The 19,999-nt window shown below is 47.7% G+C and overlaps 1 protein-coding gene across 5 annotated transcripts in view; it reads left to right on the top strand.

Moving 5' to 3' along the window:
- The first annotated feature begins 208 nt into the window (after window positions 1-208).
- Window positions 209-19,999, top strand: part of TSEN2 (tRNA splicing endonuclease subunit 2) — a 39,071-nt gene continuing 19,280 nt past the window's right edge. For 3 of the 5 annotated variants that reach the window (XR_003002571.1, XM_024740216.1, XM_024740213.1), the window contains exons 1-5: window positions 209-250; window positions 6,163-6,377; window positions 8,089-8,170; window positions 12,265-12,301; window positions 18,756-19,281. Coding sequence is in view for 4 of the 5 variants with exons in the window: in XM_024740216.1 (XP_024595984.1) it covers window positions 6,189-6,377; window positions 8,089-8,170; window positions 12,265-12,301; window positions 18,756-19,281 (834 nt within the window). In the remaining variant the exon portion in view is untranslated. Of the gene's footprint in view, window positions 251-4,628; window positions 4,738-5,851; window positions 5,988-6,162; window positions 6,378-8,088; window positions 8,171-12,264; window positions 12,302-18,755; window positions 19,282-19,999 lie in introns of those variants that run through there. The other 2 variants (XM_024740214.1, XM_024740215.1) reach the window with 2 other exon arrangements.

The following is a 19,999-nucleotide window of genomic DNA, read 5'->3' as shown; positions in this document are numbered from 1 at the left end:
ACTGGGAAGGCAGGAAAGAGGACGCGCCGCCTCTGCCTTACACCTCGCGAAGAACGAGCAGCACCCACCGAAGACCCGCCTTAAGGCCCTGCGCTGCACGGGTGCGCTCCGCAAACACCCGGTGGGCCCTCCCTCGGGCTCTGCGGCTGCGCAGTCGTCCGGCTTTGCGGCCGCACTGCTTGACGGCAGCGGTGCCGCCCCCCCCGGCCGGCGTTGCCAGGGTAACGGCGAGCGCGTTGGGCAGAGGAAGGTAAGGCTCCGGGGTCCGGGAGCAGGTCGCGTCCCGGGGAGCTGAGCGCGGTGCCGCAGCACGAGGGGGGTTGGGGGGGGTCTCCGCCGCGGGAGGAGACATCGCCTTTTTCGAAAGCCCTCTGTGGCGAGAGCGGAAACGGCCCACAGACGTTCCCCGGGTCTCAGGGTCGCACCAGACTGGGCCGGGACGCGGGGCCTGGCTTCCTTGTTCCACCGGAATTAGCCCCTTTCCCCTTCTCCGTGTACCCGTAGTCCTCTTTTTTATGTTCTTTCTGGAAACATTAACGCCACGTGCAGTGCTGGGGACAGAGGACGTCAAGGTGCACCTGACACCGGCTGTGCCCGAGTGGAGCTTTAGCCGCTAGTAGGATTGCTGGGGGCGCCACTCTAGGGAACCAGCAAAGGGATGCGTAATGACAAGGAGTTGCGGGTTTGTTGGGCCCTTAACACTTCTTGATCATTAGTTGCAGCTACAGCTTCCGTCGGGCTAGCACTTCACATGGTAGGCCTGGGCTCCTTCGCACAATTACCCATCTAATCCTCACAACAGCTTGCAAAGGTTTATCGTTTGTTTACATGTCTAGTCTCGGGTTCTAACCTGAAAACTCCCCAGAGACAGGATTGTTTGCCTTCTCCCTTTAATCCTTGCCTCCCCTGGCCCAGGAGGTACGCATTCGGAGCTTCAGTGGTTTTTTAATTGGGAGAATCTGAGTTGTGCTGAGTGGGAGGTTTTAACCAGGCTGGTTTGGCAAGGTGGGCCCACAGGGTTGGAAAGTCAAATGAAGCTACCTCCCCCTTTTTGTTTTACTTTGTTTTGTTTGGAATAAACATTTACTGAACACCTAAAAGGTGTTAGCTTATCTGCTCAAGGGAAGAATTAGGACCAAGTCCTGAATTTGATAGAAAAGTAAATGTACTTAACATTATTGGTGCCTCGGGTTGGTATGCCCAGGTTTAGAAAAGGAAGAGTAGCAACTGCTTCCTTACATGTGCGTAGCAGTCAACCCCTGAGTCCCTTTCCTCACCTGTACAGTGGAGTTGGCTGTTGGCACTGAGTTTGAATAGGCCATCCTATCACCAGTAGTTGACAACTTTGGCTACATATTGAAATCACCTGGGTCCCACCCCAGAATTTCTGATGTAATTATAGGTAAGGCCTGGGCATTGGAAGTTTCAGAATTTCCCCAGGTGATTCTAAGGGCGTCGAAGCCTTGAGAGCCACTGTTATATATGACCCCAGTTTAATTTTCTTAACCTTTTCTTTTAAACTTTTTTTTTTTTTTCCCTCTGCCCTGCCTAGTGGCTTGTGGGATCATAGTTCCCCAACCAGGGTTGAACCCGGCCCCTCAGCAGTGAACGCATGGAGTCCTAACCACAGGACTGCCAGGGAATTCCCTCTTAATCTTTTCAGTTGTCATTCCCGGCTTGAGAAGCTGCACAGGCATCAAGCCTTCACATCCCAAACCCCCTGACCAATGGCCCAGTCCTTCCTGTACATTTGTGTGTGCTTCAGACAGGGGTCCTCTTTGAAGCCAGTCTTCTCACCGTGCCCTGTCTCCCTACCTTACTGGCCTCTCATCTTCCCAGCTGTGGCGCTGTGGCCAAGTGACCTGCCCTCTCTAAGCCTCCATTTACTCATCTGTGAAATGCGGGTAGTGGTACCCACGTGTGTAGTGTTGGCACAGTCGGTGCGTGGCATGTTGTACCTCCAGTTGATGGTTAGCTGTTGTAATTGTACTCACATCCCACATCTCCCATCATGCTGATCTCCTGTCTTGGCACTGAAGAAACATTTCTGAAATGCCTATTGCAGATATGGAGAATAACAAACTCAATCCTTCCTCCCCTGCTTTGCCTTCCCAGTTCCACACAAGGCAACTCTTCTACGAAACTACGACACGAGAGATCTTCTGGTTTGTCCTATTGAATTTTTTCAGCTTTATTGAGAGATGATTCATATACCATAAAATTAACCCTTGTGAAATGTACAATTCAGTGATTTTAATACATTCCGAGTTACGCAGCCCAACACCATCAATGCAATCTAATTGTAAAGCTTTTTCATCCCTCAAAATAAACCCCATACCTATGGGCAGTCATTCCCCATAGCTCCCTTCCCCCAGCACCTGGCAGCCACTAATCTACTTGGTGTTGCCCTTTGGATTTGCCTGTTCCTGACGTTTCATGTTAATGGTCTTATACAATGTGTGGTCTTTTGTGACTGGCTTCTTTCACTCCACATAATGCTCTCAAGGTTCACACATGTTGTAGTCTGTATCAGTACTTCATTCGTCTGTTAATTGCTGATAATATTCCATTATATGGATATAACCCATTTTGTTGATCCATTCGTCTGTTGATGGACATCTCGGTTGTTTCTACTCTTTGACTATTATGAACAATACTGCTGTAAACATTTATTTATTTATTTATTTATTTATTTATGTATGTATGGCTGCATTGGGTCTCCGTTGCTGCGCGTGGGCTTTCTCTAGCTGTGGCGAGCGGGGGCTACTCTTCGTTGCGGTGCACAGGCTTCTCATTGCGGTGGCTTCTCTTGTTGTGGAGCACGGGCTCTAGGTTCACGGACTTCAGTCGTTGTGGCATGTGGACTCAGTAGTTGTGGCTCCTGGGCTCTAGAACACAGGCTCAGTAGTTGTGGCACACGGACTTCGTTGCTCCGCGGCATGTGAGATCCTTCTGGACCAGGGCTCAAACCCGTGTCCCCTGCCTTGGCAGGTAGATTCTTAACCGCTGCACCACCAGGGAAGTCCTGTGTACAAATTTTTGTACGAACATGTTTTCAGTTTTCTTTTATCTACCCAGGAGTGGAATTGCTGGGTCATATGGTTACTTAGTGTTTAACATTTGAGTGGCTTCCGGACTGTTTTCTAGTTCTGTTCAATTTGAAGAGGAAGAAACTGGGTTCAGGGAGCTTTACCTGGGGTGTTGAAAGTCACATGATCGTAATGGCAGCTTTGCATATATGGGATGAACCCATGTCCCCTGCATCAGCAGGCGAACTCTCAACCACTGCGCCACCAGGGAAGCCCAAGAGCCAGATTCTTGATGTGCTTCCTGTCTCATGTGCAGAGGTGGCACTAAACCTGGGATTTTGAAGTTTTGTGAAAAACTGAGAATCTTTTGTAGCAGGAGCCTTCTGTCATGCAAACTTGGGTAGGAGTACAGAGTTCTTGCCATCAAGTGTCATAGCTCATTTTTGCCTTTTTTTTTTTTTTGAGAGTGTAATAGCAATCTGAAAGGGAAAATCCTAAACAAACCAGGCAAATTGGAACAGAACTATTTCACTTGTCTGAGAGAATTTAATTGGAAGTTTTTGAAGTTAGCCATTAAAATTTTCCCTTTCTTAAAAATCTCAAATGTAATATATACAAATCAAATACTAACCAGAGGTTAAGTTATAAAAGTGCGATGATCATAAAAGTTCGAATTATTCCTGGAAATCCCTAGAAGGTGCCTCACTAGAGACCCACATCCTGCCTCAAAAAAGCCAATACGACATCGTTTTAATTTTTAGAAAAAATCGCCGTTTCTTCAATTGAATGCTAAATGCAGTACAATTGACCCTTGAACAACGCGGGGGAGTCAGGGCTCTGACCTTCTCTGCAGTCAAAAATCTGAGTGTGATTTATAGTCGGCCCTCTGTATCCCTGGTTCCTTCATATCCGAGGTTCTGCATCTGCGCCAACTGTGGATGGTGTAGTACTGTGACATCTACTCTTGAAAAAAATCTGGGTGTAAGTATACCCATGCAGTTAAATCCCATGTTGTTCAGGGGTCAACTGTAGTTGCTTGGGTTGAGTGATAAATTGGCAAGTGAAAAATCTACTTAGAATGCCCTTGGGAGGAAATCTTAATTGTCCATTAACATGTGGTGTACGTAGTACTGTTATGAATGCTCTATCGCGGTGTGCGTGCGTGTGTGTGTGTGTACACACACACACACACATGTATGTAAAATGATACAGTTGTGCTCATTGTTTAATTCCACTGAAGGGCTCTTATTTAGAAATTAAATTATTTTAGCATTTTGCTGCTTGGAATACTTTGGCAATTCTATGGCGGTTCCAACTTGCTGATTCTTACTTTTTATTGTTACTTTTGTAATTGATTTATCAATGTCTCTAACTTCCGTGGTCTTTGTTTTTCTTTGTCCTCATTTAATTCCTCAACATCTTTGGGAGGGTGGATAAAGGAATCATTACACATTGGACAAGGCTTTTGATTTCTTTTTAACGGGCATAAACCCTTAAAGCCACTCCGCTTCCTGCCTCAGCTTTGGCTGCCTTCGTTGGCTGTTTCAGGCTTGATTACATCCTTTGCCCAACAGGGTGCTGGTATTGAGTGCAGGAGGCACCTAAATGATCAGTCGTACGTGTTCCCCTGTGAGAGTTTGGAGCCATGGAGGCTAAACACGTGTGATACAGCTCCACTGTATCTTCAAGCACCAGATGTGCTGTCCGTGTAAGTCGGGTCCAGAGCCGGGACTGAGGGTGCAGCAGATTCCGGTCCCCTCTCTCATTCCAGGGCACCTGCCCAATGAGTGGAGCACCTGACCCAGTCCCCTGCACTGTCTGTGTTTCCCCCTTGCATGTGGTTGAGTTTTCCTGAGTTAAATGCATCTGCTGTGGCTCTCTGTCTTTATCGTACAATGCACTCAACTTGACTTCCTTCCCCCAGCCATTATTGAATTGCAGCCTGTGTGTGTTTTGTCCTTGTTTTGTCTTCTCGGGTTGAGGGTAAGGCCTGGAAGGGAGAGGTACTGGCTTCGCCTTCCTTTCCTCCCTCACAGTACTGGGCACATGGTAATTCCATAATTCTCCATAATTCTCTGTAACCCTTCAGCCCCTAACCTGGGGAAACAGTGAGCCTTCAAACAAGAGGAGGCCTGCCTGTGCTTACAGCAGAACCCAGAGGGAATAGCGTGGCCTTTGGCATTCAGCAGACCCGGGGTCATCCAGGGCCACCACCCTCTAGGCCTCTGACACCATCTGTCCAACCTGGCTGTGTTTCCTCATCTGTCACACGGTGTTCTTAGTGTTAATAGTAATAGTGCCATAATAGTAATCATAGTGGACGTGCAGAGCACTCAGTGCTGCGTGCCGGGGCTGTTCTAAGCTCCTATGGGTCTAAACTATAAGATGGAGTCTGTATTTATCCTTATTTTGCAGATGGGGAAACCAAAGCACAGAGAGATCAAGTAACTTTTGCCCCACATCACACAGCTGGGCGGTGGTGAAGCCGATTCCCATCCCTGCCCTCTGGCTTGACACTTCCTGCTCTTAGCCACTCACGCTTGGTGCTGAGGAATAGACCCTTCAATGATGACTGCTGCTGCTGTTGTCACTATTATTAATTTACCCGAAAAACTGGGAGATGATTGACCAAATGTTTGGAACGTATTTTAAGGTCCTTTTTTGGAAAAGGAGGTGCTCACTAGATTTACTTCGTTGAGGACAGGGTCCTTTTGGTTTTCTCTTTATATCCCTAGCACCTCTGATGACTGGGAGCCTCTGGTGGGTGCTCGGTAAATGTCTGTCGGCCGCTTGAGAGGCTGGGAGGAATCCTTATGGGCAGAAATCCTCTTGTGCTTGCTGTCAGGAGACCTACGAGTGGCACTGTGACCATGGACGTGTCACTAGGCCTCAGTCTCGTCAGCTGGAATGAGAAATGGTACCACGGCATTGTCGTGGGAAGTACTCGAGATGCCCTAGGTGGGTAGGCTTTGTGCTGTGCAAACAAAATCTTCTCGTTACTCTCTCTTGTTGTTCACTGCTTTGTAAATATTTTTCCCACAGACCACAAGGTTTTCTGAGCCTGGATATAAATGTACTCACATGTTTGGTCGGTATAGTTATTGATTGACTTGTTTCTTTCTCCCTATTACAGTCTTTAAAGAACAGTTACCTTGAAAAATGGCAGAGGCAGTTTTCCGTCCCCCAAAGAGGAAAAGAAGAGTGTATGAGAGCTATGAGTCTCCACTGCCGATCCCTTTCGGTCAGGACTGTGGTCCTAAGAAGGACTTTAGAATATTCCGGGCCGAGATGATAAACAACAATGTGATAGTGAGGAACGCAGAAGATATGGAACAGCTCTATGGGAAGGTATGTGCGGGCAGCCTCAGCCCTGCTGCTTCCTGACAGCCCGGAGCCAGCCACTCTCTCCCCATCCACCCCCAGAAACAGACCATGAATGACCCATACGCCTTCCTTGCCGTTTAGTCCAATGTAGGAACAGAATCAGGTGCCCCGAAGCCATAAGCCCAGAGGACAGCTCCCAGCCACAAACCCACATTTCGTCAGTGAAGCTGGGTCAGTGCGTTGACCTTTCTTGTTTTTTGATTATAAAAGGAACACATGTTCATTGTAAAAAAAAAAAAAAATTCAAGCAATTTACAGCAATGTAATGGGTAAAAAGTAAAGATTTCCCTCCTCTCACTGCCACTCCATCCCCAGAGGTAACCGTAGGATGGCACATCATTCTGGCTCAGGACAAACCAGATGGGGCTTCAGCAGGTCCTTTGCTCACTCTCCTGGTTGAGGACCTCTTCTTACATGAGGACGAGTTCCAGTTTTGGCTTTTTCCATCAGCCATAGGTTTGGAATGAGATTGGAAGCTTGCTTATTTTTTCCCCCATAGCCAATTCAACACTGGAGGCAATTTTTTTTTTTTTTTTTTTTTTCGGTATGCGGGCCTCTCACTGTTTTGGCCTCTCCCGTTGCGGAGCACAGGCTCCAGACGCGCAGACTCAGCGGCCATGGCTCACGGGCCCAGCCGCTCCGCGGCATGTGGGATCTTCCCGGACCGGGGCACGAACCCGTGTCCCCTGCATCGGCAGGCGGACTCTCAACCACTGCGCCACCAGGGAAGCCCCAATACTGGAGGCATTTTTAAAGCAGCTTTATTGCGCTATAATTTACAGCCATAAAATTCACCCATTGTAAGTGCCCGATGCAATGACTGTTATAAATTCATAGAGCTGTGCCCCCACCATGACAGTCCACTTGTAGAGCATTCCCCGCGGCCACAGAAGGCCCCCTGATGCTCACTGTACTTAATCCCTGTCCCCACACCCAGCCCAGGCACTGCTGATCCACTTCCTGTTTCTGTAATGTGCCTTCTCTAGACATTTTATATAAAATACATGTTGTAGTCACCTTCCCAAAGTGGGATACAGTGGGTGACACTGACCCCAGTGAGACAGGGGTCTAGGCCAAGGACAGTCTCCTCCCCATTCGTGATATGTAACATTAAGCGGAGGCTTTGTGAAGCGCCATACACATGATTTATTGTGATTGTCAATCTGGGTGGAGGGTATAGGGTGTTCATTTTATTATTCTTTCAGTTTTCTATGGGTTTAAATATTTTCTAATTTTAAGAAATGGGGAATGGAGAATCAGTGTTTTTGGAGTCAGCAGGAGGGAGAAGAATAGTACCTCAGTTCTGCGAACAGGAGAATCCGAGAAGCTTTTTGTTCCTGGTGGACTTGGCTCCCGCTTTTAGGCCACTGTTCCTAATCCACGTGTGCAGAGGAGATCCTGCCTCTGCCTGCCCTTCACCTTCAGCTTACCAGACCTGGACTGAGACCACTACTCACGAGACAAGCGAGGTGCCCTGGAAACTTCCCAGCTCCCTTCAAACGATCAGAGAGAGAAGATGCTAAGATATTCACTAGTAATCATGAATTATCTATAATCAGAGGGAAGATGTCAAGCTGTGAAAAATGCAATGACTGTCTTGTTAACTCAAGTAGTTATTCTCCCTCAGCTAAAAAATTGGTAACTAAACCTGAACTATTTTTTCTCTTCCCGGAAGGGTTATTTTGGAAAAGGTATCCTGTCCAGAAGCCGTCCAAACTTCACGATTTCAGATCCTAAGCTGGTTGCTAAATGGAAAGGTAAACTTGTGCAACATTCAGTTCTTTTGGCCGATTATCTTTTTCTTCATTTTTAGCTCTAACAGCAGATTATACAGTAAAATTCTAGAGGAGAAGTAACATGCCACTGGCAGTTTTACTGGTAAAAATAGCAACTAGAGTGATTCTAATCAAGGTGAAAGGGTTCTTATGATTGGTGAAAATGTGTTTCGTCTAATTTCTGGAATTATCAAAAGTGTTATTTAGGCTTTTCTGTTGTTAAGCATTGCTCAGCAGGGTCCTGTGTGTGTGGAAGGTACTAGTAATTAAGTGCCTCCTCACCTGTGTGCAAGGTGGGTTTTATATTTTATTTCTAGAATTGGAATTTACAACAATAACCATGACATTGATGTATTTGTGAAAACATACTAATGTATATGGTTCCCATTTGCTGTTCCTCTTTAATTTATAAAGCTTTCATCTGGGTGTATTTTTCTAAGGGAGTCTCATGGTAATTATACAGCCAATACCAGCAGGTTAAAACAGAATTAGAAAGAATTTTTCAAAACATTGTATTGCAAGACAAAATACAAATTAAAACTGCACTGAGATACCATTTCAGCAATCAGAGTGACAGAAATCAGAAAGTTTGCCAGTGTGCCCCATTGGTGAGCCCGAGAAGCACTCTCGTGCATTGCTGGTGGGCGTGCAGGTGGTATGGCCACTACGAAGGGGACTTGACTGTCTCGAAAAACCATATATACATTTGCTGCCCCCCGTCCTCCTCTCCCCCTAACCCCTGGTAACCTTAATATGCTTTCTGTGTCTTTGATTTTGCCCATTCTAAATATCTCATGTAAGTGGAAACCTTTTGTGTCCTTCACCTAGGATAATTTTTTCAAGGTCTATCCATGCTGTCTATCCATATGTTTTCATTTCTCTTCTGTGTATACCTAGGAGTAGACTTGCTGGATCATATGATAATTCTATTTTAATTTTTTGAGGAACCACGAACTGTTTTCCATAACACCTGCATCATTTTACATTCCCACCAGCAATGCGTAAGGTTTTCCAATTTTTCCACATCCTCACCAACTTGTTCTTTTCTGTTTTTGTTTTGGATGATAGCCATTTTAATGAGTGTGAAGTGGTAAAAGTTTTTCATTTTAATGAAGTCTAGTTTATCGTTTTAATTTTTTTTTTCTTTTCATGTGCTTTTGGTGTCATACTAGGGAACAATTACCAAATCCAAGCTTGTGTAGATTTTCCCTGTGTTTTCTTCTAAGAGGTTAATAGTTTCAGCTCTTCTGTGATGTAGTTTCAGCTCTTCTATGATGTAAGGTATGGGTCCAGCTTCATTGTTTTGCCTGTGGATATCCAGTTGCCCAGTATATGCATTTACTTTTTGGTTTTTTGTTTTGTTTTTTTGCGGTATGCGGGCCTCTCACTGTTGTGGTCCCTCCTGTTGCGGAGCACAGGCTCCGGACGCGCAGGCTCAGCGGCCATGGCTCACGGGCTCAGCCGCTCCGCAGCATGTGGGGTCTTCCCGGACCGGGACATGAACCCGTGTCCCCCGCATCAGCAGGCGGACTCTAAACCACTGCACCACCAGGGAAGCCCCTATGCATTTACTTTTAACCCAGCAATTCCACTTCTGGGAATTTATCTTAAAGATACACTGGCAAAAATATGAAAAGAAAGAGCCCAAGGCTATTCATTGCAACACTGTTTCTAATGTTGAAAGACTGGAAACAACCAAAATGTCCATGGAGGGTGGGGATCCCAGCTGAATGAACTATAGAACATTCATATAATGACATGCTGTGGAGCTGAGGTAGGAATGGGACATCACTAGGATATATTTCTAAGCAAAGAAAGCAAGGTAAAGGAAAGTATGCTATGGCTTATCTAGAGGCAGAGGAATATAAATATATTTTTGGAATGTAAGGAAGGATAAATCATAGTTTTTTTAATGCCTGTGGGCGAGGGATGGAACAGGATGGAGAGAGAGGTGAGACTATAGGTTTGACCTTGGAACCTTGTAAATGTATTACATGACAATAAGGTGGTGTAGCCACAGAGGAAGCTCTTTTGAGTGACTTTAAAACATGGTAATTTGACTGTTCAGTCCTAATGGGATAGACTTTGTATCTCCTGCCACAGTGTTGTTTAACAGACCACCCCCAAATTCAGTGGCTCTCAACAGCAACCAGATTGCTCATTGGAGTTGCTGGGTTTGCTGGGTGGGTCCACTGATCTTGGCTGGATGTGCTCACCCATCTGGTTAGTTATGGATCCACTGGCTGCACTATTAGAAGTCCAGTGATGGATGTAGCTGGACTCATTGGTGTCTGGTTGTCTGTTGGATGGCGGTCAGCTGGTCTAGGATGGCCTCAAGTGGGATGAGGCGGGGAGGGTACCGGGTATGTCATCCTCCACAGGCCAGCCTGGGCATGTTCTCATGGTGATCGTGGATGTACCGAACCATTTAGAGATGAAGCGATATGAGGGATATGTTTCAGAATAATCTGGGGGCCAGGGGAATGGGCAGAAGAACAGGTAGAGCACCATTGGCCATGAGTTAATTTCAAGCTGAGTGATGGACACATGGAATTTATTACACTGTTCTCTCTACTTTTGTATGTTTTCAATTTTTTCATAGAGTTTTTAAAAGGGAGGAAAAAAAAAATAGAGCAAGTAGCATAATGACCCTGCCTGTCCCCATCACCCAGCTTCAGCAGTTACTAATATTTGGCCCCCCAAAAATAGAAAGTTTTCAAATAGTGTAATGGTCTTAACAGTTGGGAATCTTTTCCTGATCTATGTAGTAACCAAGTTTTAAGTAGGGTAGAAATTTGAAGGAAATGAATTTAGGCCAAGGAAACAGAGATTAAGGTTGTGGGCTGCCCTCGGGAAGTAGGTCTCGAATGTCCATTTCAACATTTTGGCTTCAACCTCATCTACCCCCTCTCCACCCACCGTCTTCTACTTGTTGGTACCACGGCCACCTTGGGCTGCCGGCCGATGTGTGAAACTGCCATGCGTTTGCCATCCCCAGCCTTTGTGCATCGTGTCCTCTGCCTTTTTCCCCTGGTCCGCCTGGCGAACTCTTACTCATTCTTCAGAGCCCCACTCGATTATTCCTTCTCCTTTGTGTTTTTTCCTAACCCTTCCAGGTAAAGTAAGCCAGTCCCTTTACAGTATGTACTGTCCTTGCTCAAGAAGGGTTAGAATCAGCTTGGGTTAGAGTCAGTCATGTCTGGTCTGTCTCCCCAGCTAGAGTGTGAGTATCGCAAGGAGAGGGGATTTGCTTTATTACTTCTGTATATCTCGTGCTTGGCACATGGAAGGCTGTCAGTAAAACTTGCTAAATTGTAGCTTGTTGTTAAATTACCAGAGGAGGGAGGTCTCCTTAGGTCAAATTACTAAGGAGATAGGTGTCTGTGAACTCACCTCCCTAGGATTTTAAAGCCGAACGTCATCAATTCCAGGCCTTTAGGGCACCAGAGAGGAAGCCGAGTATGGATAAAGGAAAGATGAGCTGCCCAAAGGCAGGGTGAGGGAGGACCAGGACAAAAACCCACTCTGTTAGTGACCTGGTCAACATTTTAAGGGCAAGACTCTTCCAGCCAGATGCCCAGAGCTGGAACTAGAGCCTGGAACTCCCAAACCCACATCCAGAGCTAACACCGCCATGAGATCTACTCCAGCATCCCTTCCCTTAGGCGCATGTAAGCAGCTGTCACAGAAGGTGCTTGATGGAACACGGAGAACGGAGGTAAAGTGTGTAACTTTAGGGTTTCGGTACTCTGGCCTAGAAGTTGAGGGCCCGAGCATTCGGAGGTGGCAGAGTTTCCCCTTCCATGCTGCCACTGTTTAGCTGGAGTGTTGAGAAGGATTCCGAGGCCACATCTGAGCCCAGCAAGGGCCCTGATGGGTCAGCAGCGCCCGCCAGGGCGCGTGTGCAGGGAGTGATGGTGCATAAAGCATCTGTCTGGCTGCTTGGACAGGATTCATTCGACCTTCTAGATGTGAGATTTTGTGAATCTTGAAATTCTTTGTCGTTTCTGGGTTGTCAGTGTTTTCCCCCTTAAGGAAAATTTGTCTAAACTAATAGCACTTCTTTGTTGTTGCAGATGTGAAGACAGACATGCCTGTAATCACGTCAAAAAAGTAAGTCTTGGTGGACTTTGACCTTGGGCGAAATTATGGTTTAAATCAGATCTGTTTTCAGGTAGCCTTTTCTGATGTGGTCGTGCACACCTTTTTTGTGTGTGTGTGGTAGTAGTAGTAGGTGTGTCCTTGAAAACTATGTCTGAATTTAATGTGGATCAAATCATATTTGAATTGTACTAAGTAAGTTTATTTTAAAAAGTAATCCTAAGCCAAAACCTTTGCCAGTTCAATTCCTTCCAAAATATGAACACTAATCCGGTAACGTATATTGTCTGTAAGCACTAAGGTACTTAGGTTTGGAGCTGGCCTCCTGCACTGTGTGGGCGTCAACAGCCCTGTCCTCTTTCATCGCTCCACACTTGCGGCGTTAGAGAAAGCCGCTTTCCCGGAGGGTCTCACACAGACCACCCACACAGCCACGATCCTTCCTTCCTCTGGGCTTTTGTTTCTGCTGTTCGCGTTTCCCAGAACACTTCTCCCTAACCTACCAGGCACGCGTGCTGCTGGGTATTCCTGCACGTCCAGCCTACGTGCCAGTTTCCTGGAGCATCTCCGCGCCGCCCTTTCCTCCGCTGCCGCCGCAGAATCTGCCTTGGCGCCTGTCGCTGTGCCGTACGTCACACACTGGACTTAGACTGTCAGTTGTCAGAGGGCGGGGACCATGCCCGGTTCCCCTCTGCAGCCCCACACCCAGCGCTCCCTTGGTAGGATTTTGTTGAGTAAATGTTCCTCGTTCTAAACGCTGGTCATCCCTGCGGGACAGCTCAAGTTGCAACTCTGCCATGAAGCCTTCTGAAACCGCTCAAGCCTATAGTGGTTCTTCATCTTGCTTCTGGCATGTACTGGCAGAATCTGACAGCTCCTATTCATGCTCTGAAACCCCACGGCCAGGGAGTGCCCGAGAGGCAATGGCACCTGGAAGATCTCAGGGGCTGCTCTGGCCATAGCCACAGGCTGGGGGACGGCATAGGGCCTGAGAGGACCTGGCCGAGCCCCCGTTCCACTGGGAGCTGCAGTGTAGAAAGGCTGCTGCAGCCAACACTAGGATGCAGAAACAGCAGAAGCCCGTCCCTCAGAACCACATCCCGATCGAGCTGGCAGGACAGATGACACGGCAGCAAGCCCGTTTGAATATGTGAGGTTCTCGGGGGTGGGGGACTGCTGCCCGCCCCCCCCATCTGAAGGTTAACCCTCGGTAAACTCTGTAGAATGTGCAACATTCCAGGAATTCTATTGAGCCTTGCGTCAGTTTCCTAGGGCTGCTGTAACTAAGTACCAGAGACTTGGCGCTTTTTTGTTTTTTTTGTTTTTTTTTTTTTTTGCTTTGTCAGGTCTTAGTTGCGGCAGGCGGGATCTTTGGTTGCAGTGCGTGGGCTTCTCTCTAGTTGTGGCACGTGGGCTCTGTAGTTGCAGCACTGGCTCAGTAGTTGCAGCGTGCGGTCTCAGTTGTCCCACAGTACGTGGGATCTTAGTTCCCTGACCAGGGATCGAGCAGGCATCCCCTGCATTGCCAGATGGATTCTTAACCACTGGACCGCTAGGTAAGTCTCAAACTTGGCATTTTAAGAGAACAGAAATTTATTCTCACGGTTCTGGAGGCCAGAGGTCCCAAATCAAGGTGTCAGCGGGGCTGTGCTCCCTCAGGAGGCTCTAGGGGAGGGTCCTTCCTGCCTCGTCTTGGCCTCTCGTGGTGGCCAGCAGTCCTTGGCCCTCCTTGGCTTATAGACACATCACTCCAGTCTTTTCCTCCATCGTCGCATGGTGGTCCGCCTTGTGTGTCTCTGTGTCTGTGTCCAAATTTCCCTTTTTTTGTAAGGACACCAGTTAGTTTGCCCTCATCTTAACTTCATTACATCTGAGAAGACCTGTTTCCAGATAAGGTCCCATTTGCAGGTGCCAAGAGGTAGGACTTCAGCACATCTGACAGTTCGGTCAGGAAAGTATGCCCTCCCCAGCAGCTCCCGCCCATCAATACTTGATTCATCATCAGTTCATAAAGCTTGTGGTCACAATCTAAATTTTGTTAAATATTAGAAAAATGGACTCTTTTTCATACCTTGAGGTTAATTTTCCAACTTACGTACTTGTTATAATTGTTTATTTCCTCAGAACTTTGGATCCCTCTTTCCAGTGGATTCACTCTAATTGGCCTTTTTCCAACAGTAGTCGTCCTTGGGTGATGCGAACCTTCCGTGTGATCTTTTCTGGACGTGAGCATCCAAACCCTCAGGTGATGCACCTGCGGGCTGAAGATTGCGGGGTTGTGTCGTGGAAGGACCAGCCCTGAGGATGGTGCTGGCCCCCTCCCGACCTGTGGTCCTCTCTCCAGCCAGCACTTACTGCGGGTGCCCACGTGTAGGGCACTGGGTAGGTGCTGGAGATACAAGACGAGGAAAGGTCTCTGTCCTCTTCTCGGGGATTTAGAGTCTAGTGGGAGGGGAAGAGGAGTAGACAAATGAGCTCTTCTGTGATGAATATTATGATGAGGTATTGCCAGCAGCAGCAGCGTTGTCATAGCCGATCGGTACTGATTCTCCAACAGTGCCGTTACTGGTCCACACGTTTTACCCGTATCCTCTCAGCTCGTCTTCTGGAGAAACCTTTGAGTTAGGTGTAGTTGTTTCCGTCACGTGCATAGGGAGCCTACAGAGAGCTGCCCAAGTTCGTGAGCTCGAACCAGGAAGCATGACTGCGGAGCCTGGGCGGTAATCGCATAGTTGTATGTGCCGGCATTTCTGGGGTGTATTCCACGTAATAGGCACTGTGTTCATAACAGCTTTGTGGACTAGCTTTTCATGTCCTCACATCACCCCTAGGTGGTCAGTCCTGTAATCATCTGTCTTGGACAGCGGAGGAAAGAGCACCGGAGGAGGTTAATTAACTTGCTCAGGGTCAGTACTTGGACCTAAGCAGCCTGCCTCAAAACCGTTTTGCCGTGAACTTCCAGTAATAATTAGGCCTCAGTCAGTAAGAGGTGAAGAAGGATGTTGGCTGCAAATGGAAGAGGTGTGCTTGAGGGCAGAGGCACCTGAGAAGCTGAGCTGTATGCACACGGCCCCGCTCGGTGCTCTTGGGGCCCCGGCACGGCTCTGCACCACCAGGCGCTTCGCTGCTTCTCATCGCACCTGCCACCTCCTCCCGCTCTCCCCTCATGTCTTCCAGTTTTTACTTTTTATTCTTCTCTTCCTGCTGCTTCTCCAGCAGTATTCAGGGTTAATCACAGCAGGACTTTCTAAGGCATTGCCAGCCAATGAGAGGACACCTTCTGCTCTGTGCCCCATTGCCGTGTGTCGATCACAGGCTGAGTCAGAGGCTTCCTTCCACAGGCTTCAGCAGCCGCTGTTGCATTCAGCTTCCATAAACAAACATCTGAGGTCATCAGAGGCAGGAAAGCGGTGTGATCCCGGCATTTGGCAGAAGAGCAGAAGGTGTCAGATGCTGAGTGGCTCAGCTCAGAGTCACAGAAGAGCCAGCTCCGGAACCCAGATCTGGTACAGTGCTCAACCCGCACGGCTGCCCCTGCTCCCAGAGAGCGATTCATTAAGGTGTACGTTTCCATCCATTAAAATGTCATCTGTATTTTTAAATGTAATAAGTATTGAGTCGAAATGATTTTATTTTTCAAGTCTCCCTGAAATATCCCACAGTCATAAAGTAACAAATATTTATTGAACACTTACTATGTGCTGAGCACTTCACATGTCTCATCTCCTTTCATCCTTGCACCGCCCCCCGAGGCAGGTCCAGTTATCCCCGAGCCTTGGAGGGGAGGGCACGTAGCTGGTACGAGAGCCTCTTGCTCACAGTGAGGGCTTGAGCTCACATCTGCCTTGACCGCTCTGGTGCTAAGAAGCAGAGCAGGGACCTGTGTGCGTGTGCACTCGCTCTCTCTCTCAGTTCCACATCTCCTGCTCAAAGCGGGAGCTGTTGAACCTTTAATGCTGTGGTTCTTTCACATATTTTCAATCAGGGAATTTGGTGAAAGTTGTGGATCCCTTCCCCAGGAAAATACACATGACACGAAAATTTGTGTTCAAACACAGGAGATTCATAGACCCGTGAAGGCTTTAGCCAGTGTTACAGGTGACACGAAGAGCATAGATCCTTTTAGATCCCTCATATGAAAGTCCTTCTAACTGCACATGAGAGAGGCTGTACCTTTCATGCAGGAGAGGAGACACCCTGCTGCTCTCTGGGCAGCTACATTTTATGCTGATTATAAAAAGGAGTGCATAACGTGATCCTTATGAGGTAACGGTACTATTATCTCCATGTTAGGGGTGGGGAAACGGGCACAGAGCAGTTAATTTATTGGGTTTGTCACCCAGTTACGAGGGATAGAGTAAGGGCTGAACACAAAACGTGCAGGACCAGAGTCGACATGTGTAATCGCTGCACCATCCTGCCTTGTAGGTGTAGAGCAGCCTCGCCAGGTCTTAATCTTTACATCTAAGATACAGTCCCCAGTATATAGGGCTGCATGCTTACCCCCCCCCCCGCCCCGTGTAGGATAAGCAGGGTGTGGGCAGCTTGGAGACTGTTCTGATGAATCAGGGTTAATCAACCACAGATCTCTTTTTCAAAAACAGCAGAATGGGACTTCCCTGGTGGCACAGCGGTTAAGAATCCGCCTGCCAAGGCAGGGGACACGGGTTCAAGCCCTGGTCTGGGAAGATCCCGCATGCCGCAGAGCAACTAAGCCCATGCGCCGCAGCTACTGAGCCTGTACTCTATAGCCCACGAGCTACAACTACTGAAGCCCGTGTGCCACATCTACTGAAGCCCACGCACCTAGAGCCCGTGCTTGGCAACAAGAGAGGCCACCGCAATGAGAAGCCCACGCACTGCAATGAAGAGCAGCCCCCACTCACTGCAACTAGTGAAAGCCCACGTGCAGCAACGAAGATCCAGCGTAACCAAAAATAAATAAATAAATAAATTTATTTAAAAAAAAAAACAGAAGCCAGCTTCCTTGCTTCACCGTGTGTAATTATCGGTTTATAGACTATGATGTATCCCATCATCCATACACAGGCAGGATACTCAAGGTGAAGAGAAAAGTGACATCTGTCTTCCCACAGCCACGTGTCTTCTTCCATGCTTTGCAGACTGATTGCCGTAGGTGGAGGCTAAAAGTGCTTGAGTTTTGCAATGTCTTTCGCCTCTGCGGATCAGATAACACACACGTGTGGCATCTTATGTCACATGTCGCATCCCAGCAGCCTTGTCAGGTGTTGATGCTGCTTCAAATAGGCAGAATCCTTTTGTCTTGCCTGTAACTTGGGAAGTGTTCAGGGCTTGCCTTCAAGTTTAAGAAACTAAGCATGTATTTTCTCATTAAAATACACTTTGAAAATTATGGGGAAAAGGGCCATTTTTTATTAAGATGCTTGGGTGTATGTAACTGTAATCACGTCTTTCCGTACTCGGGGGAGACGTTCGTAAGTACCGTACTGTGAACAATGTTTATTAAAATTCTCGTTTTGCTCTCCAATACTAAACAAAGACTTCGTGTTATGACTGAGATACACATCTGAAAACATGGCAACCAAAACTGAAAATAACGCAAAACAAACCCTGACAAAGGATGGCCATTTTCTCTTTAAATTTACCTAAATCATTTGGTCCACCAGTTTTAAATTACATAAATTTTCATACTTTGTTAAACTGGGGTCATTTTTTTTCAAATTAAGCAAATAAGATGAAGCTGTGTAATAAAAACAAAAAGTAATAGGGCTTCCCTGGTGGCGCAGTGGTTAAGAATCCACCTGCTGGGCTTCCCTGGTGGCGCAGTGGTTGAGAATCCACCTGCTGGGCTTCCCTGGTGGCGCAGTGGTTGAGAATCCACCTGCTGGGCTTCCCTGGTGGCGCAGTGGTTGAGAATCCACCTGCTGGGCTTCCCTGGTGGCGCAGTGGTTGAGAATCCACCTGCTGGGCTTCCCTGGTGGCGCAGTGGTTGAGAATCTGCCTGCTAATGCAGGGTACACGGGTTCGATCCCTGATCCGGGAGGATCCCACATGCCGCAGAACAACTAAGCCCATGCGCCACAACTACTAGGCCTGCACACCTAGAACCCACGAGCCACAACTACTGAGCCCGCGTGCCTAGAGCCTGTGCTTTGCAGCAAGAGAAGCCACCGCAACGAGAAGCCTGCGCACCACAATGAACAGTAGCCCCCGCTCGCCACAACTAGAGAAAGCCCACGTGTGACAACAAAGACCCAACACAGCCAAAGATAAATAAAATTAAAAAAAAATTTTTTAAGTAGTAGATAATTATTGCAGAGCAGTTAGAAAATGCAAAAAAGCATAAAGAAAACAACCTACAGCCCATCGTTGAGAAGAACTATAGACATTTTGGCATACTGCCTTCCCATCTTTTTCACACATTCCGCTGTCTTTTAAATATTGAAATTTAAGTGTTGTTACTAACAGAATTTCTGCTTTGCAGGTATCAGCGTAGCGTGGAATGGGCCACAAACCTCATGCGAAGACAAGGCCAGGATGAGAGCACAGTGCGTAGACTCCTTGAGGATTACACAAAGCCCCTTCAGCATCTTTGTCTGCAAAGGAATGAAGAGGTCCAGTTGTGTAATGAGCTGAACTCTGAAATGGTTTCCAAAACGGAAGGCACAGCAGATAGAGAGAAGCTTTCTGCCATGAATGGGGTTTCAGGAAAGTCACATGATCTGGAGGGTCCCAGCAAGCGACCAGGCCGCCTGCAGGAGGGCTCCAGGCCTGACCCGATACCTACCCACGGCTCGGGTGAACACGTGGCGGAGGTCACTGCTCCTCTGCCCCACGTGCACTGGGGCAAACAGGATGTTCTCCTCCCGCCCTCTGGCGCTCAGCCTGGGGACAGCAGCCAACGAGCGGGTCTGGTTCCGGCCAGAGAGAGAGGGCCTGAGCGTCACTGCGTGCTGGTGGAGGAAGTCGTGTGTGACGTGAGTGAGAGGGAAGACGCCTCAGGTGGGAACGTAAGTAGAAGGAGAGAGATCACCTCCTCCAGAGCCATCTGTGTCTGACCCAGAGGAGATGCTGGCCAACAGGGACGTCCCTTACTCGGAACCGGTAGCAGGCCCGTGTTCAGCACCCGGGACATGTGAGAGCTGGTGCAGGACACACACTGCAGACCCTCCAAGGGCACCAGCCAGCCCTGGGTCCCAGCCCTGAGGGCTCGGTAGTTGTGAGGGCTGTTTCAACCGAAACTTCAAAGTCTGTGAATAGCTTAACTTTAAAAAATACATGAATATATATATATAATATTTAAATAACATATATCTGTAATACATAACATAACATATAAAGTAAAGCAGGTCCAGTAACATTCTCTCCCTTGCGAGGGAGAAGAAGAAATGCAACAGTAGTTACGCAGTCTTGAGTGTAGCGGTGGGCAGGGGCTCAGGTGGGGAGGGCAGCCCTCACAGGAGGAGGCTGGGGCGCAGAACTAGATCCACTTCATTCAGGGACCTACAAGATAGTTGCCCCAGCAACATCTGTAGCAGCTAAAAGTGAGAAACAGTCTAATAGTTAAATACCATGAGAAACACCCGTTTGAAGAAATATCTCGCCTTTAGAGTGGAGTTTATGACGTCTCATTAAGAACTTGGCATATGCTTGTGAGGTGCAGTTGGGTGAAAAAAAGCAACACATAAAACTGACCAACAAAATGATCACAACTGCAGGAAAAGTTCA

This window comes from Neophocaena asiaeorientalis, unplaced genomic scaffold (assembly GCF_003031525.2).
Source record: "Neophocaena asiaeorientalis asiaeorientalis breed wild unplaced genomic scaffold, Neophocaena_asiaeorientalis_V1.1 scaffold75, whole genome shotgun sequence".
Lineage (NCBI taxonomy): Eukaryota > Metazoa > Chordata > Mammalia > Artiodactyla > Phocoenidae > Neophocaena > Neophocaena asiaeorientalis.
This window is presented reverse-complemented; position numbering and strand designations above follow the sequence as displayed.